At 57.1% G+C, this 22,005-nt stretch overlaps 2 protein-coding genes across 2 annotated transcripts in view; both read right to left on the reverse strand.

The window, feature by feature from the left end:
• The window catches only part of TSPEAR (thrombospondin type laminin G domain and EAR repeats), a 162,938-nt gene that overhangs the window by 10,955 nt on the left and 129,978 nt on the right, over positions 1 to 22,005 (reverse strand). The window contains exons 3-9 of the mRNA XM_035728722.1: positions 14,073 to 14,311; positions 11,987 to 12,077; positions 10,793 to 10,949; positions 8,824 to 8,955; positions 7,940 to 8,166; positions 6,541 to 6,727; positions 5,301 to 5,530 (exon numbers count right to left, since the gene is read on the reverse strand). Coding sequence (XP_035584615.1) covers positions 5,301 to 5,530; positions 6,541 to 6,727; positions 7,940 to 8,166; positions 8,824 to 8,955; positions 10,793 to 10,949; positions 11,987 to 12,077; positions 14,073 to 14,311 — 1,263 coding nt within the window. The remainder of the gene's footprint in view (positions 1 to 5,300; positions 5,531 to 6,540; positions 6,728 to 7,939; positions 8,167 to 8,823; positions 8,956 to 10,792; positions 10,950 to 11,986; positions 12,078 to 14,072; positions 14,312 to 22,005) is intronic.
• LOC113917253 (keratin-associated protein 10-7-like) lies at positions 16,060 to 16,881 on the reverse strand. The gene has a single exon (XM_035728726.1). The coding sequence runs from the start codon at positions 16,879 to 16,881 to the stop codon at positions 16,060 to 16,062; it is 822 nt and encodes a 273-aa protein (XP_035584619.1).

The following is a 22,005-nucleotide window of genomic DNA, read 5'->3' on the forward strand; positions in this document are numbered from 1 at the left end:
CTCAGGGGGCAGAAATCCCAGCAGCTGGAGGCTGGATTTCCCAGAGATGGAGTTCGTGCCTTCCTGGACACACCCAGCTCCGGCCTCCATTGCTCTAAGATGATGAGGCCACGTCATTGGAGCCTTGGTCTCTGCCGCCTGCAGGAAGGTTCTGGAATTCCTGGTGAGAGAGGTGGGGCTGGGGAATGTGTCCCAGGGTAAGCAGCCAGCCTCCCATTCACACCAGCCACAAAGCCTGGACAGCCGGGGCTTCCTCCTGAGCTGAACTCGGACGCCCACCGCCCCCCCGGCTCCTTCCCAGCACAGTCCGTGTGCACGCTCCTCAAACACCCTCTGCCCCCCATGTCCAGAAAAGGCCCCTGCGAGGTCAGCACCTCTCCGAGCACACAGGCTTTCAAAGCACCCAGCCTTGCCTGCTTCAAAGCTCACGGTCACAAAGATGTTGCAAAACTTCAAACAGTAAACACACTAATGCAATGCCAGGACCTAAAAGGATTTAAACAACAATGCGAAAAATGCTGGCAAAACATGAAAGTGGGGTTTTCTGGGGTTTGAGGCATTACTGAGGCGTGAGGAGATGGGGCGTGTAAGGGAAGGCCTTCGGGCAGGGTGCGAAGTAGCTGGCTGCCCCGGGGCCTCCCTCAGTGGCCTGCAGGGTCGGGGGACAGCAGCCCCCAGAGTTCTGGCTCCTGGGACAGCCCCCCTGCAGACCGGGGCTGGCTCTCAGATGCTGCCTGAAAGTGCAGAGCAGCTGCTACCTTCGGGGCTGGCTTGTGTACCACCCATGTCGCTGAGGATGGAGTCCTGAAGCCGCGTTCCAGGAACGTCTCCTACCCGCCCTCCAGAGCGGGCTACAACCCTGGGTGAGTCTGCTCAGCAACGCTCAGCCTCTTGTCCTGAACCCCATGTTGATAGAGAGCTGGGAGTCTCTCAGAGGGACAAGCCGCACACACAGGCACAGTGAGGAGACACACGTCCCCAGGGACCCCTTCCGGGGCCTCGGGCCAGACTTCAGGCTCCTCCCCCAGACGATGGGGCCTTGTATGGATGGCCTGGCTCCTCCACGCACCACCTCTGTCCCCGGCTGGGTCCCCTCACTTCCCAGCTCAGTGTCCTCATCTGTGAAATGGGCCTGAGGGGGACTCATGGGCCAGCTAAGCAAGGGCAACCGCAGACCTCCCTTCAAATAGCTCTGCAAATGGCAGAAAGGCTTTTCAGAGGGGGAGGCAAGAACAGTTGCCATCAATGGAAATCCCAGGGTTTCTGGCATGAGGCTGTCAGGAACAGGAGAAACCACTCCCCAAGCACAGGGCAGGGCCCACAGCCATCTGGTCTTGCTGGTCTGGGAGCCCAGCCTGCCATGCCGGGCCTGGGCCCCTGCCTGGGGGCTGTGGGTGACTGTCCCCGTTATAAGGGGTTCCTGGGAGACCCCTCTGACTCCTGGAGCTCTAGGAAGATGATATGGGGCTCCTACCCTCCTTCACCTCCCCTTGCCCTTGTCCCTCTGCTAAGGAACCCCAACATAAGCACTTAGTGTCAGACCCCAGACCAAGCCTGCAGACTCTGTCCACAGGGTGACTCCAGGATTGAGATGTCGCTGTTGGCACTTACGGTGCCCTGGCCGCCTCCCAATGTCACTCCCGCGGAGCCTAGCCCTTCTCGGGGGTTTCAGTGGTGGGAGGAGCTCCGTGCCACCCCTGGAGACGGTCCCCACATGCAGGTCAAGCAGACTCTCCTGGGGCTCTGCCTGCACCTTCGTTCTTCCACCCTGTCTTCACACCTGTCAGCCCACACGTCCATGCAGGCCTCCTCTTCCCTAATCCTCCCTCCTGGACTCTCCCCCCCGGGGCCATCGGGAACTTGGAACTTGCCTTCACCCCCGTCCTTGGTTGGAGCCACCGTTCCGACTCTGGCTCCCTGTGTCTGGAGACTCCCGTGTGTGCAGGTGCACACCTTGAGGACAGCACCTCGCCCACATTTCCTGCATCCCATGCAGCTGCGCCAGCTCATGTGACCAGTGCTGGCCAACGGGCGCCGACACTGAGCTGGGGGTGACGGCCAGTGGGGGCTTTCCGCCTCTCCTCGGATGGAGCAGCCGCATGGCAGAGGAGACCCGGGGACCCTCGTGGTGCTTCACCCCGATGAGGGCTAACCCTTGGTGGCGGGAAGCCACAGACACTTGTCATGGCCTGGACTCCTTCTCCCGCCCACAGCATGGCACACAGAATTCAGACTGAAAGTGGTCTCCTTTGGAACCCGGGTGAGAAACCTGCAGCGCGCGGCGGCCTGAGCCTCTCTGAGCTGGTCTCCAGGGCCAGCGCCCCCCAGCTGACGGGGCGTTGCCAGGTCTGGGGAGCCCCTCGATGGCCCCGTTGCTCTCTGCTCCCGCGTCACTCCTTCTGGATCTCCCGGTCGATCCCCTCTGTCTGCCTCATCTTATTCTACATTCTAGAAGCGTCCCCGGCCTTGATCTTCCAGTCCGCTTGACGAGGATCTTCTTGTAAGGCCAGCAACTGTATTTTTAATACCCGAGAACTCTGTCCTTTCACGGCATTCTGTATTGACTCTATAAATGTGATGTTTTCTTGAATACTTCTGAAGGTAATTAGAATTTAAAAGGTAATTAGGGTAATTACAATCACCCGAGGGCAATTACAATTTTTTAAATTCCTTGTGTTCCTAGAGTTAGCTTGGTTTGGTCCAGTGCGGGTGTATGTCTACACTTGAGCTTGACTATTTCATGTTTCGGGTCCTTTACCAAACAGCTGGGGACCCCGCGACGTCCGTTCGTGGTCACTGATGAGGACGATGGTGGGCAGCATCTGGTTGTGGTCCCTGATGAAGGCAGCTTTCTAACTTGGCCTTTTGTTCAAGTGTAGGCGATTTAGGATCACGGTGTGGGTAGCCACAGGATGATAATCTCCCAAATGCGATCCCAACCCACGGCAGGAACTCGATTCCTTCCAAATGCATGGTTTGTCGGCCGTGCTCAAGACCTGGAGTGGGTGACCTTCTATGCTGGCTAAGGGACCCTGCTCTTGGGACATTCCAGGGGCTTGCTCCCCTGTCTCCCACCCGCCCATTAGCTACCTGGAAGCAATCATCCTGCATCTTCCTTCAAAATAAAGCCTTCAGCTCCTGTGGTCGCCCCTCGTGCAGGCTCCAGATGTGCGAGCGCCTGGACCCCTCCCCGGGCCGGGCAGCCGTGTGACCCTGGTGACACTGGAGGTTGTTTAGAGCTCACGGGGTTCCCACACGAGCTGCCGTCAGCCTGTCACCTGCCCAGGCCCTTATACAGCTGCTCCATGCCACATCGTCACCCTCAGCCACCGGCCCTGCTGTCCAGGCCCCTTGCGAATCCTACCCGAGGTCGGCTCCCCGCCCATCGCTGAACGTTTTCCTAAACCGGCAAACACACACCCAGGCCCGTTGTTGGGGGACAGCTCTGCCCCAGGCCGGCCGAGCTGTTTTTAGGGATCCTGGCCTCACCGCGATGGTGAGAAGGAGAAGGAGCTCCTGCTCGAGGACTCTGTCCAACACTGAACAGAGCACTAGACCACACCACCTGGTTCCATCCCAGCTCTGCCAGGCGCTGTCCCGGAACCCTGTGCCTCAGTGTCCCCAGGTGTAAAGGGAGACTGCGGCAGCACTCAGCGTGGTCCTCTGTGAGGACCGAGTGGGAGGAGGTGGGCGAAGCTCCTGGTTCTGGCACTTTCCGCCCGCCTGGCTCAGCCTGTAGCAAGGCGCGTGGCTGCAAGGAATCACGCCCACCCCGGTCCCTCTGCTCCCGGGGCGCCCCCGCTCAGGAATGGCAGCCCCAGGAATGACCTCCTCCTGCCGGCAAACTCGGGGTCGAGCTCGGGAACCGGCTTCCCACATGTGCCTCAGTGTCGCTCTGGCATGGCCACCTGCCTCCCCCGTGCCGGGCACAGCCGCCTGGCCACTCCCTCCTGCCCACCTCAGCCGGGGGCCACCCAGCGCGGCATTTCTCGGCCGCCGCCTTCTGCCTGCCCATCGCAGACCCGGCCGCCCCCTCTGCGGCTTGTCCTCACGTCCCTCCCCGAGGGCGCCGACCACCGCGCGGACACTGGACGTGATGCCCCGGCTGCACGGTGAGTGCTGTAAGGCAGACGGCAGGGGGCGGGCGGCGGGCGGCAGGTCGGCCTCCACCGCCAGGCATGAACGGTGCAGCCCTGGATGGCAGAGGAACGAGCAGGAGCTGTTCTCCAGAGCGCGCTGGCCTGGTCCCTGCGCTGGGGGCTCTCCTAGCGCCCCGGGCTCCACTTCCCACATGCCTGATGCCACCCGCTGGGGAGCCATGCCGTGGAGGAGCTGCCTGCAGAGGAAGCCTGCAGTCTGGAACGTCATCTTTCTCCTCGTGTTTGAGACCCACCCGGTAGGCGGCCTCCAGGCTTGTGCGAGAGGAGACGGTGCACGTGGAATGTTCCAACAGCTTTCAGTCTCCCCAGGCTCTCTGCACGGGGTTGGTCTCAGTGTGGGGGCTGCTTGGCACAGCCCCCACCGCCCTTCCCATTTCCCTGCAGACCCAGCAGGAGGGGGGCTCGGTGCGTTTCCTCCTCTGCCCCCGATGTCCAACGACAAAGGAGTCACCACCCCAGGGCACAGAGAGCCCTCAAAGCATTTCTGCTGGGCGAACGAGGGGCCAGATAAACAAGCAAGGGATGTTCCGGAAGGATCCGGGGAGGAAGGAGTCATGTTGCCGGTGACACGCTCTCCATCATGATCTCAGTAAGTAGAGATGGAGTGCCCACAGCTCCCTCAGCAACAGGGAAGCGCCTGCCCCTCGGTCTGAGATGGGTGGTGTGGGCCCTGCCCAGCCCCTGTGCCTCCTCGCCAGGACCCTCGGCCAGGACCAGAGTCAAGTCGGCTCCCCAGGGCGCCGGGCCCTGTCCCGCCCTGATAAACACTCGTCGCGCCTTGCTCCACTCAAAGGCTTTGCCAGCCTGCCCCATGGAGCCTGGAACCAGCTGAGGGACCCACACAGTCAGAAGTGCAAGTGGGCAGGGCCCCCCCGCCCCCATACTCGGCCAGGTCAGGGGCCTGCAGCCCGGCTGCCCCAGGGCAGGAGCCCGACCCCCACGGGAAGGCCAGTCCCATGGCCGGCACCCACCCAGGGACCACAGGGCCCTCTGAGCACCTGTGGGGGTAGTGCCTGGGTGAGGGGGGCCTGGAACCGGCGCTGTTCCTGCCTCTTGGGGTCCCCAGGTCCTGTGTCCTGTGTCTCCAGCTGCCAGGAGGCCTGATGGAGGCGGGACACGGGGCTCCCGCCGGCTCCTTACCAGGAAGGCCTGGAACAGCTGGAAGGAGCCGAAGAGCCAGACATACAGGTGGGAGTGCAGCTTTGTGGACGTGCCGTTGAAGGCGTTGGCCACTGCCAGGAACGAGTAGGGCCCCACGGTGAAGAACTCCCAGTCGTAGGCGCCGGACGTAGCAATGGTCTGGTTGGCCTCGAAGAGGCGGGTCCTCGGGTTCCACTTGTAGATGACGCTGTCAATGTTGTGGTTGTCACCTGCAAGCCAGGCAGCTGCCGTCAGAGACCACAGGCAGACATCCCCTCACGGCAGCCTGCCCTGGACCTGCCCCAGGGCCCGGGGGTCCGTCCGGTGCCGTCAGGCCTCTGGCCGCTGGGCAACTTCCCTGAGCAGCCTTGTGCTCCCTGCCCCTGTGCCCACGGGAAAGCCCTCCCTGGGTCCCTCCTTTGGAGACTCCAGACCCCTGCCCCCGTGGCCTTCCGTCTCAGAGATGGGATCCCTCACCTCTCCCCCCTGCCTGACGACCCCGCCGCCCTCACTGTACCCCCAACTCAGGCCTTCGCACCTTCTGTTCACATCGTGCTCCCTGGAGCCCCGCTGGCTGAGCGAGCTTCTCCCGGAACGCTCCTTCCCCAGGGAGCACTGGTTAGCGGGCTCCTGGGGCCCCCTGCCCATGAGTGGGGTCCCTACAGAGCTCCCTGGCCGCAGATGCCCTACAGGGCCCGCTGCCTCAGACCCTGCCCTCCGGAGTTACACGACCAGGAGGGGCCAGCTGCGGCCACTCAGGTGGTCACCGGCCCAGAAACCAGGCCCCCAGCCTTGACAGGCCCGTCCCCCACCGTGCCCACTGCATCACAGAGTTTGTGTCTAGAGGGCACGAGACAAGGCCCCGCATCCTTCTGCCGGCACACTGCCCACACCACCGTCCCTCTGCCGGTCCAGCAGCTCACCTTCACACCTATTTCAGCCAATTCCTCCTCCGAGGGGGCCAGCTAGTTAGTTAGTCAGTTGGTTAGTTTCAAACGAGGTGGTCTGGCCCATGTTCCCATAACCACTCTCCTGGACAGGCACCCACACAGACTGCACGCCTGTCTTCCTACCTGGACGGGGGGAAGGTGCTCAGGTGTGCTCGCCTCAGACGTCGCTGTCAGATGGCCCAGCCCAGAGCACCGGGCCAGGTGTGACTTACTGTAATTTGTTAATCCGCAGGTGAGTCAGCCCCACCCCGCCCCCGTGGTTTCCTTCCGCGTGGACGGCCACAGCCTACCTTCCCGGTGGTTGGCCACGGCCAGGAAGTGCTCCCCGGCCACTTCGAAGGCCTCCCAGTCCCGGGCACTGTGGGTGGGGACCCTCTGGTATGGCGTGAACCTCAGCTTCGTCTGGCTCCATTTGTAAATGACAGAGAACTCCTGACCCTTTTCATTCGGTTCAAAATTAGCCACAGCCAGGAAGACCTGAACAAGAGAACCCAGGACACTGGTTCTTGCCGTGCACTCGAGGGGCCTGGCACCAAGGCTCTGAGCACCCGCATCTCCGTCCGAGGGCCACCGTCTCTGTGGATCTGTCCATCCCGTTCCAGACCCTTAAACGTGTCTGTGTTTGTCAGCCCGTTGTCCCCATCTCTACCCCCAAACTCGGAAACAGCTTCATGCCCAGACTCGTCCTTCATCACCTGGATGAGCAGAACACATCATAATGCCCTCCACCCATACAGAAGCCCGTGCTTGTCACATAGCTGAGTTAGACACACAGGTGCCCGGCATGCGACCGGACCAGGAGGCAAGCTGGCTCGGTGTGCGGGGCGCACCCACCGAGCCCAGAAGCAAGCGTGCGCTCAGTAAGCCCCACACCTGTTTCGTTGACCAGACAGACCCTCCCCCCTTGTTTTTCTGAATTTCCCGATATTTCCGTGATGCAAAGTTCACATTTTTTATATGAAAATGTGGCCAACCAAAAGGCCCGAGCACTAGTCAGCCATTCCCCACACGGGACTGGGAGTGCGGCTGAGCCGCGGCGGGGCTGTGAGCAACCGGAGTACAGAGGCCTGTCCATTCTGCTCCCTGTTCATCCTCAGGGCGGGCCTGGGTGAGCGCAGGCTGTATCTGGCACACACGTGCTGCTGAGTGAGCTATTCCGGGGCCGGGCGCAGGACAGCAGCCCCAGGACACTGCCCCTGGAGTCGAGGATGTAGATGGAGCTGATTAGACAATGGGTCATGCTGGGGACAGCCCCTCAGACCCACCGCCCGTGCCTCTGCTCCATCCGGCCCTGGCAGCAGGGGTGGGGCGATGCTGCCTGTGAGCGTCCCACCCTCACCTCCGGGCCCGGCCCCCTGCAGTGAGTCTGTCTCCTTCCCCAGATGATTTCTGCCTTGTTGACCGACTCATCAAATGGGCCAACGAGCTTTTAATTGAGCCCCAGTGGGTCTACCTAGAACTGGACAGTGTCATAGGAATGGTCTTGTTTTCTATTTTGTGGGAAGCCAAACAGACTTCACATTCTGGAGTTAGAGACCCCGCCAGGTGTCCGACTTTGAAAGCCACTGAGAACCTGAGTAAGACTGAAACCATGAGAAATACGTCGCCAGACCATCTACACGAGCAGTCCCAACCTTTGGGTTTTCCCAAGATGAAAAGGATCGAGACGGTCGCTGGGTGCAGACTTGCCTTTTTCCCGATGGTGAAGTGTCTCCAGGACTGGGCTTGGTGCGTGCGAATGTTCTGGTACGAGGCGAACTTTCCATCCGTCCACTTGTAGATGGCAGATGTGGTTTTGCGGTTGGCGGCTGCCACGAAGAGCCCGGCCTCGGGGATGGCAAAGACCTCGATGCCCAGAGTCTCTGAGTTGGTGAACAGGCTCTGATGCTCCTCCACATAGTCCAGCTTTTCTCTGGCTGGTGACAGAAATGTGGAGACCCGGTTAACACCTCCCAGGACGGGGGCGCGACCCCAGGGCCCCGAGCCCTGACCCCCCAGCTCTAGCCACAGTCAGGGCTTTCTGGCGACTTGCCCGGAGCACATGTTTCCGTCACAGAGAGGCCACCAAAGCAGCCTGCTGGCTCCCGCACGGGTTTCAGGGTGTGCTGGGTGGCCAGGGACACTGACTGGACGGCACGGATATGTCGGGTCTGAACTAGGCATTCCCACCCAACTGCCCCTGCGAAGGTGCGCCCTCAAGTGCACGAGGGACTGGGGTCAAGGCTCGCGAGCGGTGGCGGCTGCGGCCAGCTCCCGTTTCCTGTGGGCGAGCGTCCCGGGCACCCTGAGCAGCCTCGACTCCTTGTCCCCTGCAGGAAGCACTCGGGGGAATGGCATGCTTCCAGGTTCCTGGCATCACCGCCTGGCATCTGTGTTCCGAGTGGCAGACAGGGCACCAGGAATCTGCCCCCTCGGGGCCACGGGGACTAGACACAGAGGGGTGACCAGCCCTGCCCAGGAGGACATGCGATTCCAGATGAAACCTGCAGGCCTGCTGTCCTGGGGGGGCGCTCCCTATCCCCAAGTAACGCGCTGGCTCGAGAAGAGCCGTAAGCCCCCAGAGCCCACTTCACCTGCTAACACGGAGACCCACTCGCTGCCCACACACAGGAACAGCCCCTTCCGGCTGGCGTCGAACCAGAACTGGGCGTCCTCCTCTTTGGTGCATGGAGGCCGGGAGCCCAGCGTCACCCTCATGTCGGTTTCTGGGGGGAGACAGGGAAGAGGAGTGTCCAGGTGCAGGTTTCCTGGAGGAAGAGGGAGCTGGGAGGCGGACTCCTGACCCGGGCCGTCCTGCCTTTGCCTCCGCACTTGGGGAAACAGGAGGACACAGGGGTCTCCATCGAGGCCCCACACGACAGGACGGAGGCTTCGAGGCTCCCCTGCCGGCCTCCCTGCCCACTGCAGAGGGCGGCCCATCTTCCCCTGGAAAAGCCTCAGACGTCACGCTGCTGCCCTGCTCATCTCTCGGACCTGTCACTCTCTGGCGCGAGTTTGTATAAACTTGAGTTTTGCCTTGTTTTTCGGTGTTTGACCCCATCACTTCTGGTGATTACACCTCATCTCAGGCCAAGCCCACTGGTCCTGATGATGCTGCGGGGCCGATTCACAGCGACGTGGGCGCTGCATCCACGCCGACGGCCAGCACAGTGGGCACCTGGATGTTATCAGCGCCTGGCGGAGGCCTGGGCTCACACCCCTGCCTCTTGCCTCTTGTTCTGAGCTGTAACTGGACGGATGTGGGAAACTTCCATGGAGTGCCCGAAAACTTCACTGTGCAGGGAAATCATTTTCCTCTGTGTCTCTTCTTTCACGATAAAAATTATTCAAAATTGTACTGTTACTATAAAATTATTCAAAATATCATGGCAATAAACTGCATCAATATGTAGACTATTTTTTAAAGATTTATTTATTTGAGAGAGAGAGAGAGAGAGAGAGAGAGAGAGAGCAGGGCCAGAGGGAGAATCTCAAGCAGACTCACCACTGAGCAGGGAGCCCAACGTGGGGCTGGATCCCACGGCCCTGAGATCATGACCTGAGCCAAAACCGAGAGTCAGACGCTGAACCGACTGAGCCCTCCAGGTGCCCCAATTTATAGGCTATTAACGTGCTTTCCAACATGAAAAAATAAAAAGCAGCAGGGGGGGGCACCTGGGTGGCTCCGTCAGCGAAGCATCTGCCTTGGGCTCAGGTCATGATCCCAGGGTCCCGGGATCGAGCCCCACATCGGGCTCCCTGCTCAGTGGGGAGCCTGCTTCGCCCTCTGCCGCGCCCCCTGCTTATGTTCCCTCTCTCATTCTCTCTCTCCCAAATAAATAAATAAAATCTTAAAAAAAAAAAAAAAAGCAGCAGCCTGTGCTGCTGGGAGTTTGGAAACACATCCCAGGACTGGATCGAGTAGACAATGCTCTTGGGGCCCACCTGACTGGTGAAGCATGACCGTGAGGCTCGGGAGTGGTGGGGGCTGTCTCCCCTCCTGGCGGAGTGGTGGTGGGAGGGGATTTGGCAGCTCCAGGGCAGGGGTGTGGCTTATATGAACCGTCCAGACTGTAACTTTACATGGAGAACACACAAGCACACACTAAAGAGAATGGTGCAGGGGACCCTCTGGGCTGGGGGATCACGGACAACTGAAATGTGCCTCTCGAAGTTCGGGGTCCCCACTGGGGCAGGGGCTGAGATTTAGGTGCCTATCAGGGAAGGATGGGGATAAAGACCCCAAATACTGGTCTGGGGGCAAAACAGGCAGCAGATGGAAGTCAGAAGGCTCAAGAGAAGGAAGATGATGTCAGGGAACAGCCCCGGGCAACCCAAGCAGGACCAGGGGTCCCTTGAGGGCACCATCCAAGCAGGGTTTGGCGGCCACTGGGCGAGCCACCTGGAGGAATGTTGGGTGATGCTGGTGTGTCCAAAGGGGCCAGTATCTTTGTCAATTTGATAATCACCCTCCTGTCTTTGCTCCCAGGAGTGGTGGGAAAGTGACAAGGTTCTTGGGGTCCACCATCCGTGAGGGGGAGCGGGTGGCTTTGACCTACTAACCATAGGGATATTTTAGCACCTCATTATCTTCTGGCTTCCCTGTGAGACCCTTCAGGACAGGGGGGATGGACAGCGCAGCCAGCTCGGCACTGCTGCAGGGACAGAGGCTTGAGGTGGCGTCTGAGCCGGGCAGCAGGACCAGCTGCCTCACCAGGCCCTGCAGAGAGAGGGACAGCATGTTCAGAACCTCATCGCCAGAGAGCGCCTGGACCGCTGGGCTCAGCCTGCCCAGACCCTGGTGGAGGGGTGGGAATGGAGGATGAAGGGCCTATCCACCTCTAGAGGTAGGAGAGAAGAGTCTGCTGGTTGGTTGGGGGGAGTGGGGAGCACTGAGAGCAACGGTGGGGAACTATACACCATTCTAAGGTAATTAGGTCATGGAAGGGGTTTTTCCTGTGAACTAACCTAGAGTGACTGGGCTGCATTGCTCATCCATCCATCTGTCCATCTGTCTGTTCATCTACCCATCCATCCATCCGTCGCCCATAGTCCATCCATCACTCATCCAACTGTCCATCCATCTACCCACATATTCATCCATCCATCACTCACTCACTCATCCATCCATCCATATGTCCATCCTTCCACCCATCCAGCCATCCATCACTCACCCGTACGTTCACCCACCCATCCACTCATCCATCACTCATCCGTCCATCCACCCAGCCAGCCAGCCAGCCATATGTCCATCCACCTGCCCATCCAGCTATCCATCTATCCATCCACCCAAGCATGCCGTCCATAAATATTCACCAAGCACCTATCATGTATCAGGCACGGGTCTAGACACAACACAGCAGGAAATGGAACACTCATGGAACAAGGTCCCCCACCTGCGGTCTAAGGGAGAGACAGGTAATAAGCAAGCACACAGCTGGTCTGAGGGTGGTCAGGGCTACAGGGGGTGGGTACAAGGCCCATCTTTTCTGAGGGGTGGGGGAAGGTCTCCATGGAAGAAGACATGGAGCAGGGCCCTGAGGGTGTAAGGTGTGAGCTCTGGGGGCAGTGAGGATGAGTGTGCACGGGAACATGGTGAAATGTGCCTGGCGAGTAAGGGGCCCCCGGGGACCTCAGGGCTCCCTGGTCCCGCGTGGCACACACACCTATCTGTCGAGTCAGAGCGTGAGGACACCAGGCTTGCAGTGGCAGCTCCTCTGTGAGCACGGCTGTTGGGGCAGCCCCTCCCTTACCTACCGTGAACAGGCCTTTGGTCCTCTTCCGGCTGCCGATGAAGAATCGGGCTCCTCGCACCGACAGGGTGGCTGGGAAGGGCACGTCAGCCATTCTGAAAACATTTGAGGGTGGTTTTAGGGCCATGGGGGAGCAGGGTCACAGCCCATTCATGTGGAAAAGCGCAGGGAGAAGCAGCACAGGCGGGGTATCAGTTTCCCGGGGCGGCTGTAACGAGCACCACATGCTGGGGGCTTGAACAGCAGATGACCCTCAGCTCTGGAGGCCAGAAGTCTGAGATCAAGGTGCCGCCTGGCCGCGCTCCCTCCGCAGGCTCCAGGGGAGGTTCCTCTAGCCTCTTCCAGCTTCTGGGGGCTTCTGGCATTCCCCGGCTTGTAGCCCATGTCATATCCTCTGCCTCTGTCTTCACATGGCCTTCTCCGTGCCTCTTCTCCTCTTCTTAGAAGGACACCAGACTTGGGACGGGGGCCGGCCCTACTCCAGGACCACCTCAATGACCCTGGTCGCACCTGCAAAGACGCTCGTCTCCAAGCAAGGTCCCATTCCCGGGTTCTGCTGGACCTGAATTGGAGGGATGCTCTTTGCCCCAGGACAAGAGTCTTCGGCAGGTGTGACTGCAGAGGTGTCTGTTCAGTGGCTGCTCCATCTCTCAGGAACCTTCAGTGGCTCCTACTGGCATTGGGTCCCCAGCCTGCCCACCCTCCACCAAGCCTGTGGGGGAACGGATGGTGTCTGGGAGGGAAGGGTCCTTGCTGGTGACCTGGGAGATGTTGGAAGATGCGGCCAGAGCTGGGTCTTGATGTGGACGTGGAGGCTGAAGCCTGGGGATGGGGGAAAGGCGGGCGCCGGCTGGAGGGGATGGCCTGACTGGGGCCTCTGGGGCAGACGAGCCAGGCAAGTGCATTTCCTCACTGCCTCCTGCACCTTGATGCTGTACCCTCCTGTAAACACACCTGCTCCCTCCAGCCTTGCGTCTGGCTACAGCTGGCCGTGGGGAGGCCAGTTCCTGACCGCCATCCCAGAATACCCGTGCTCCCATCACAGCTCCGATCACAGTGTGCCCTCCGTGCGCCGTGACACCTGTGAAGCCCGGTCCCAGGGCCCAGGTTCCTCCTTGGCCCTGCAGCTCGGCTGCAGCCCCAGCTCCTTCCGCCCCCTCGCTGGCCCGTGCTCCTCCCTGTCCCAGAGCCGTCCCCACTGCTGGGTCCCCACTATCATCACCCAGTAAAGGCCCTGATGTACTCGGGGGGCATGGGGGGCACTTGTGGTAGAGACATATTTAAACAGTGTCTGAATGTCAAGGATTCTTTTTATTAGGGAGTAAGTGTCATCCAGCAAAGCAGAGTGAGGTTCTACCTTTGCAAGTAATATTTGGAATAGTGGTAGATTTAATGCAAACTGGACAATTTGTGATTTAAAAAACGAGAGTGCCCAGCCCCGTGAGCCAGGGTGGAAGCTGAGGGCGATGGGGGTCGTCGCTCCCTGGCAGAGCTGTGGGGCCCCGCGCGCCCTGGTCCAGCCTCACAAACAGGGGATGGCGGAATAGGGGACGGACTCCAGCTTCTGAGGCCCTGGGGCTGGGTTGAAGCTACCAGAGGATGGTTCGGCCTGTTTATTTGCAGTTTTACTGACTTATCACTCCCTCAGCCCGGACAAGCAAACGGAGTCTTGGGTCAAACGATGTGCTGAAATCGCAGAGCCGGGGCTGGGTTCCGGTCAGGCTGCAGCTCCATTTCGGCTGCTTGAGCTCTCTGTGAGCTTCCTTTGCGGCCTTCTGCGATGGCACCCTCGCTCGGCAGGGCACCCCCCACCCCCGCCACGTCCAGCGCACCCAGCCTGGGCGCCTGCGTCCGCCCCCTCCCACTGGCCTTTCCGGAGGACAGGACCCCGCCGATGACCCTGCGCTCCTGCCTCAGGGGATGGTTCCCGACGGCCGTTTGCCCACACGCCCGAGCGCCCACGGTGCGCCCTGCCCAGTGCCGGCCGCACCTGGGATGGCCGCCCTGCCCCCCTGCCCCCCTGCCCCGGATGCGTCTTGTTGGGCAGCACATGGCCCCACGCCACCCTCCCCTGGCATCCGGCTACCTACATGTCCACCGGGAGGCCACAGTCCGTGGTGAGGGAGAAAGATCCTTCAGACACGGCCAAGACCAGCGTGTGCCACTGGCTGTCCATCAGAGCGGGGCTGCGGAAGGTCACTCGGGTTTGCCAGGCACCCGCCGGGTCCTGGCTGAGGAAGAGGAAGTGCAGCTTGGTGGGCGAGTACCGCAGGCCGAGCAGCAGGGCGTCCGCCTCCTCCGCCACCACTGTGAACAGGTATTCATTCTTCTGGAAGAGAGGGTGCAGCGGGGCGGGGGGGCTGAGCGGGGGGGTGGGGGTGGGGGAGGGTGAACACGGGAGGGTGGGACAGGGGAGGGTGGGGGCCAGACAAGGGGAGGCAGGGCAGGGCCTACTGCGGTGACCGAGGTCTGCGACAAAACCAAAAGCCCTGCTCAAACCTATTGGGCTGGCTGCTAGCAAAACCCAGGAGAGCGTGCTGGCGGCATTGCAGGGGAACCGGGACAGAGAGTGGAGAGGTGCCCTGCGGCGGGGTAGCCCGTCGTACGGAACAGAGCAGCACGCCCTGGAGACAGCTCTACAGGATCAGCCCAGGACCCAGCGGGCGCTCCGGGCCAGTGCCCCGACGGACGGCTGGGTCTCAGAGAGACCTGCCGAGCCCCTTAGTCACAGGCGCTAACACGCGGAGGCAGCCGGGGAACACGCGGTTGGCCCGTACAGGGCATGGTGACTCAGCCTTAGACACAAGTCCCGGCGTCCGCACCGGTGGCCCCAGAGGACGTCACGCTGAGCGAGGTCAGCCAGTCTCACGGGACACGTACCGCATGGCCCCACCTCCGTGAGGGACCCAGAGACAGAGACCACGACAGGGGTGCCGGGGCTGGGGGGGTGCGGCCATCAGGCTCGGCGGGGGGTGGAAAGTCTGGACACGGACGGTGGGGACGGCGCAAGACAGGGTGAAGGTGCTGAGTGCCACGGAACTGGAGACCTGGGGCACCGCACTTCCCAGCTCAGACCGCACACACTTGACTGTCCGCCCGTGCGGCTCAGGGTGCGGCTCAGGGTGCTGACGGCGCTACAGCGGGTGTGGAAGTTTGGGCGACACCTTCTCCAGCAAGCCTCCGCCTCCTAAAACGGTGGCTCACTCCCCGGCAACAATGCTGCCACCTCCGTTAAAGCCGCCACAATCCTTGTCTTCAGCCTAATACCAGATCCAGTAAAATGCACTTGGCATGCTTGGGTCACACGGCCCGTGGTGCTGAGGGGACACACAGGCCCCACTGGTTTCCAGGCTGGGCCGTGGCACCTGGACGTACCCTCCACAGTAAGGGAACCTCTCTCCCATGTGGCATCTTTCAGGGAGTGGGGTGATGCGTGGAAGCCAAGAGCCAAAAAGTCAGGACAAAATCCTCATGGTGGTGGCTTGGGACACGAGACAAGGGGCTGGAAGGAGCGCTGACTTCACAGCATGGCCCTGGGACGGGAATCCCCACATCCCTGGGCTCCGGCTTTGGGCACGCAGGGCCCAGCAGCACTGACCGTCCTGGGCGAGGGCGTGGCTCCCAGCCCGGGGCCCTGCCCAGAGGAGTCAGGCCCCTGCCCTGCGCCATTTCTCAGTCCCTCATTCCTAGAAATGTTCGCGGCGGGAGGAGACCAGTGTCTGGTCAAAACCCTGGGATCCCCCCGCCCCCATGAGGGTCAGAGGAAAGGAAGCAGATCCGTTGGTGAAGTGAGTTTATTGGGGTGCCCAAGGAGGTGCTGGCAGGTCGGCCGTTGAGGCCAAGGGACCCGAGCAGACAAACTGGGAGGGAAGGACAGGGGACCAGAGCAGGTGTAGGCACCTCCCGGGGAGCAGCGGGGTCAGCGTGCCTGGGAGCTAGGAGGTCAAGGTCAGGTCAGGAGAGTGGACACATGGGGGACCCCGTCCTGGGGTCAGGACTGGACTGAGGGGGGGCTGGGAGGACCACCGTCACTGGGTGGGTCCTGAGCCCAGCTGGCCCCGGGGGGGACGGGCCCCGTCAGCAGCAGGACTTCTGGGCCGAGGCGGGCACGCAGCAGGCCTGGCGGGAGCCCACGGGCCGGCAGAGCAGGGACACGCAGGAGGCCCGGCGGCAGCAGCTGGGCTGGCAGGAGGACGCGGGCACGCAGCAGGCGGGCCTGCACACGGGCTGGCAGAGCAGGGACACGCAGGAGGAAGGCCTGCAGCAGGACGAGGAGCAGGGGCTGGGCCAGCTGCAGGAGGGGGCTGAGCAGGGGGAGGTCTTGCAGCAGACAGGGGTGAAGCAGAGGGGCTTGCAGCAGACAGGGGTGAAGCAGAGGGGCTTGCAGCAGACAGAGGTGCAGCAGACGGACGCGCCACAGGTTTCCTGGCAGGGCAAGGAGCTGCAACAGGAGGGCTGGCAGCTAGACTGTTGGCAGCATGAGGAGGCCGAGCAGGGGGAGGTCTCGCAGCAGAGAGGGGTGCAGCCGACGGGCTTGAAGCAGACAGGGGTGCAACAGATGGACGCGCCACAGGCTTCCTGGCAGGGGGAGGAGCTGCAGCAGGGGGGCTGGCAGGAGCTGGTGCAGGCTGATTGGCAGGGGCTGGACCCGCCGCTCACGGGGGTGCAGATGAAGGTCAGGCAGGAGGCTGGGGCGCAGCCGCTGGGGGTGCAGCCACTGGACTGGCAACAGCTGGGGGCGCAGCAGGGGGCAGCGCAGCAGGGGGGCTCGCAGCAGCTCTCTGGGCAGTCGTCCACCTGCCAGGAGGAGTCGGGGCAGGAGTCCCAGGAGCCGGGCAGGCAGACGCGGCTGCCGTAGCTCAGGTCGCTGGAGCAGACAGACAGGGTGGACGCGGCCATGGTGGGGGCGGTGGGGCTGGAGGAGGGTGTGCGTGTGAGTGTGAGTGCGAGTGTGTGAGTGTGTGTGAGGTGCTGGGCTGTGGGCTTTTATACCCTGCAAGGTGTGTGTTGTCCAGCAAGAGGCTCCCTGAGACTTCCCTTTCCTTGTTAGTGTTTTGACTGAGTCCTGGGAGTGCTTATTACTGCTGCTTTATTTACACACGAGCGTTTGCTGCTTGTAAAACGCCTGTCCTGGTTGAGGACGGGGCTGGCCCCCGACTTTGTTTAGTTCTCTAAGCAAACAGCGCAGGAGCTACCTAGAGTCCTAGAGCCCCGGGGCGTGCAGCCTGCGCACCGTATCTGGCTCTCGGGTGTGGTCCGTGGTGTGGCGGGCGAGGGCTGCGAATCCCAGAGTCTCGGGGAGTGGGCAGGATGCAAAGCCGGGACAGGTGTGCTGATCAGCTACAGGGCGTCCCCCACACACGGAGGGCTGCATGGTGGCTCATGCAGTCCAGCGTGAATGGGACAGCAGAAAAAGTGTCTCAGCCCAGATGACAGAGATGGAATGCGGTGAACTTAAGAGAAATGGATGATGCCCTCAAGATCCAATGTCCATCATACAAGATTTCCAGAAAGACAGATCAGCCACAGGGAACATTTCTCAGAGCAGAGGGAATCGGGGTCTTGGGATGTGGAATTCTGACCAAAGGAGGGATGAGATGAACAGAAAACGGTGCATCTGTAGGCACACGGCTGAACTCTCTCACCAAACCTGAACAACCTAGATGCCCTGGGAGAGATCGGCATCGCATCGTAACTCGGCGAACCTGATGCCTAAAGACATGCAACCAAATCTTTGACGCTGGAGGGAGGGGAGTTGGATTATGTGACTCAGTGAAACCACCCAGTTTGCGGAAGGTTAAGCACTTCTGATACTTTAGCTGTTCTGAAAAACTGCCCCTCAAACACCGTCCATGAAAGTATCTCGAGACCACCTGGTCCAGCAAACTCAATACAAAAACAAAGAGAAGTAGAATATAAAAAATAATCAAGAGCAAAAAAAAAAAAAAAAAAAAAAAACCAGCAACAAGCAGGTTGCAAGTCTTAACTTCTTCAGGGAGAGGAATTTTGCCCATTTGACCCGACAGAGCCAAGCAGCGGCTCACCGTCCTCCCCTCCTCCCTGCACGTAACGCACTCGGTGGCACGCGGCTCTGAGCCCTGGCCCCAAGCACCGCCACCGGGCCAGGCAGAAGGTCCCTCGTGCTCCCCATCCTGGCAACACCTCCCTTCACCCCAAACCCCTACGGCCTGACTCTCAGTCACTACTCAGATGTGACTTGTGGCTTTTCCAGAATGTCATAGAAATACAATGTGCAGCCTTCGGGGTCTGGCTTCTTTCATTTAACAAAATGTGCTTGGGTTGCACGTGTGCTGTGGGCACATCAGTAGTAGCTCCTGTCTCTTTATTCTGAATGCGTTCTGCCGTATGCATGGACCACAATTTGGTTATTCTGCCAACGGGTGAAGGACGTCTTCGTTGCTTTCTGTTTTGGAGGGTTATGAACAAAGCTGCTGCAACACTGCGTACCGGTTTCTGCCTGGCAGTGAGTTTTTGTTTCTCCAGGGTAAACACGTAGAGGTGGCCTAGCTGGATCACAGGGTAAGGGCATGTGTAACGTGATGAGAAACCGCCAGACTATTTTGCAAAGCGTCTGTGCCATTTTGCGTTCCCACCAGCGGCGTATGGGAGTTCTCGTGGTTCTGCATCCTTGCCAGCCCCTGATGTTGCCAGTTTTTTTGTTAAATATTAGCCATTCTAATAGGTGTGAGGTGGTATCTCTTTGTATTTTAATTTGCGTTGCCCTGATGACTAATGCTGTGTTGAGATTCTTGAATGTGCTTTCTTGCCAAAATGGTTTCCAAAGTGGTGGAATGACGTTACATTTCCACCAGGGCTGTATGAGCGCTTCACTCCGCCACGCCCTTGCCCGTGCTAGGCATGGTTGGGCTTTTCCGTTTTAGCCATTCCCAAAGGCAAGTAAGGGTATCTCTTTGAGGTTTTAACTTGCACTTCCCTGATGACTAATGGTGTTAGGTATCTTTTTATGTGCTTATTTGTCATCCACGTGTCTTTTTGGTATTTCTTCAAATGTCCAGGCCCCTTCCTTTTTTAGATTTTCTTGACATTGAATTTTGAGAGCACTTTATGCATTTGGGATGTGAGTGCCGTTGACCCTTGAATAAGGTGGGCGTTAGGGCACCAACCCGCTCACAGTCGAACATTTGCGTGGAGCTCTGACCCCCCAGAAACCTAACTGCTGACTAAGTCTCGGGTTGACCAGAATCTCTACGGATAACCCAGAGTTGACGAACACATACTTGTATTCTTAAAATAAAGTGAGCTGGAGAAGAAAATGTTAGTAAGAAAGTCATCAGGAAGAGAAAGCACATGCACAGTAGGGTACGGATTTACTGGGAAAACCCACATCTGAGTGGGCACTCGCAGTCCAGACCAGTGTAGCTCAAGGGTCAGCAGCACTTTGCTCAGATGTGACTTGCAAATATTTTCTGCTCCTCTACGGCTTCTCTTTTCAGGCTCTTAACAGTGTTGTTTGAAGAGAAAAAAGGTTTAATATTGGTAAAGCCCAGTTTATCAATTTTCTTCTTTTTCAGATCATGCTTTGGGTAATAATCCTAAGAATTCGCCTAATGTAAGGTCACAACAATTCTCTCCTGTTTTGTTTAAAGGTTTAAAATGTTTACATTTTACATTTAGGGCTATGATCAATTTTTATTAAATTTTTACACTAAGTGTGAGGTATGGGTCAAGATTCCTTTTTTTTTTTTTTTTTTTGGATTTGGACGTCCAATTGTTCCAAGTACACTTCTGTCTCTTGAACTTGCCTTTACAATTTTGTCGGAAATCAGTTGACTGTATTCATGTGGGTCTATGTGTCTATTCTGTTTCATTAATCTGCCTACTTACATTCCTTTGCCAACATCACGTTGTCTTGATTACTTTTATTATAGGAAATCTTGAAGTCATGTAGTGAAGTCCTCCAACTTTGTTCTTCATTTTCAAATGATTTGGATATTTGAGCTCCTTTGCCTTTCCAAACAATTTGAGAATTCACTTGTTCATATTGACAAAAAGCTGCTACTGGGATGTGGATTGGGATTGCCTTGAATTCTATAGACCAGTCTGGAGGTCACTGACATCATAACAATATTCCAACCTGCAAACATGGTCTAGCTCTCCATTTACTTATGTCTCGTTAAATTTCTTTCATCAATATTTTTATAGTTCTCATTATGTATATATTCCCTGACATTTATGCCTACGTTTTCATTATTTATTCTGTCGTAAAGCACACCTTTAAACAAAAGTTTTCAATTCTAATTATTTACTGCTATTTATTGAAATGCAATTAATGTTAATTATTTTAGGCTTGCACACTTCAACCTTGCTAAACTCTCTTATATTTCTAGGAGATTTTCGTAGATTCTTTGGGGTTTTCTATGTGGACACTCATGTCCTCTGTGAGTAGAGACCATTGTATATCTTAATTTCCAATATGTATGACTTGTATTTCTTTTTCTTGCTGGTTGCACAGGTAGGACTTCAGTATGATGTTGAGTAGGAGCAGTGAGAGAAGACATCTGTATCTTTTTCCTGATCTTTGGAGGAAAGCTCTCGGTCTTTTACAATTAAGTATGGTGTTGGCTATAAGATTTTCACAGATGGCTTATATCAGGTTAACAGGTTTTTCAATTATTCCTAGTTCACTATAAGCTTTTTAAAAAAAATTAAACAGGGGGAACACTGCCCAATTCATTCTATGAGTCTTACATTACCCCGATAACAAAGCCAGGCAAAGACATGACAAGAACAGAACCACAAACTAATATCCCTTATAAACAATGACGCAAAAGTCCTCAACAAAATACCAGCAAACTGAATTCAGCAGCACAGTGAAAAGATTATACACCATGACCAAGAAGGACCTATTTCTGGAATTCAAGGATGGTTCCACATATGAAAATCAGTCAATATAAAACCCCACATTACCAGAATAAAGAAAACAGTACATGATAATCTCAACTGATACAGAAAAAAACATTTGACAAAATTCAACACACTTTCATGATGCAAACACCCAACAAACTAGGAAAAGAAGGAACTACCTCAGTATCATAAAATATGTATATGAAAACCCCACATCAAACATCATACTCAATGGTGAAAGACTGAGAGCTTTTCCTCTAAGATCAGAAACGAGGCAGGGATGCCCACTTTTGCAACTTCACCACAGTACTGGTGGTTCTAAGAGAGCAGTTGGACAATAAAATACATAAAGGCAGTCTAAATTGGAAAGGAAGAGAAAAATCACCTTTGTTCGTAGATGCCATGACCTTATACGTAGAAAATCCTAAAGACGTGTTAGCACTAGTAAGTGAAATCAGAAAAATGGCAGGATGCAAAGTCAACACACAAAAATCAGTTGCATTTCTATACACAAATAATCAACAACCCAAAAAGGAAATTATAAAAGCAATCCCATTTACAATTACATCAAAAAAGAATAAAATAAAAGGAATTAACCACAGAGGGGAAAGTCCTATACAATGAAAACTATAAAACATTGTTGAAAGATGGTAGAGAAGACATAAATAAATGGAAAAACAGCCCACGTTCATGGGATAGAAGGCTCATTATTGTTAAGATGTCGATACTACCCAAAGCATCTACAGATGTAATGCAATCATTATTGAAATCTCAATGACATTTTTTACGGAAACATAAAACCCCTCACACTCATATGGAATCTTAAGGGACCCCGCATAGCCAAAAAAATCCTGAAAAACAAAGCCAGAGGACTCACACTTCCTGATTTGAAAACTACAAAGCTACAATAATCAACATAGGGTGGTAGTGACATAAAAATGGATGGACATATAGACAAATGGAATAGAATAGAGTCCAGAAATAAACCTTCACGTATTAGGTCAAATCATTTTTCACAAGGGCACCAAGTACATTCAATGGAAAAAAAACAGTCTTTTCAACAAATGGTGCTGGGAAAACTGATGATCCACGTGCAAAAGAATGAAGTTGGACCCCTACCTCACACCACACACAAAA

This window comes from Zalophus californianus, chromosome 1 (assembly GCF_009762305.2).
Source record: "Zalophus californianus isolate mZalCal1 chromosome 1, mZalCal1.pri.v2, whole genome shotgun sequence".
Lineage (NCBI taxonomy): Eukaryota > Metazoa > Chordata > Mammalia > Carnivora > Otariidae > Zalophus > Zalophus californianus.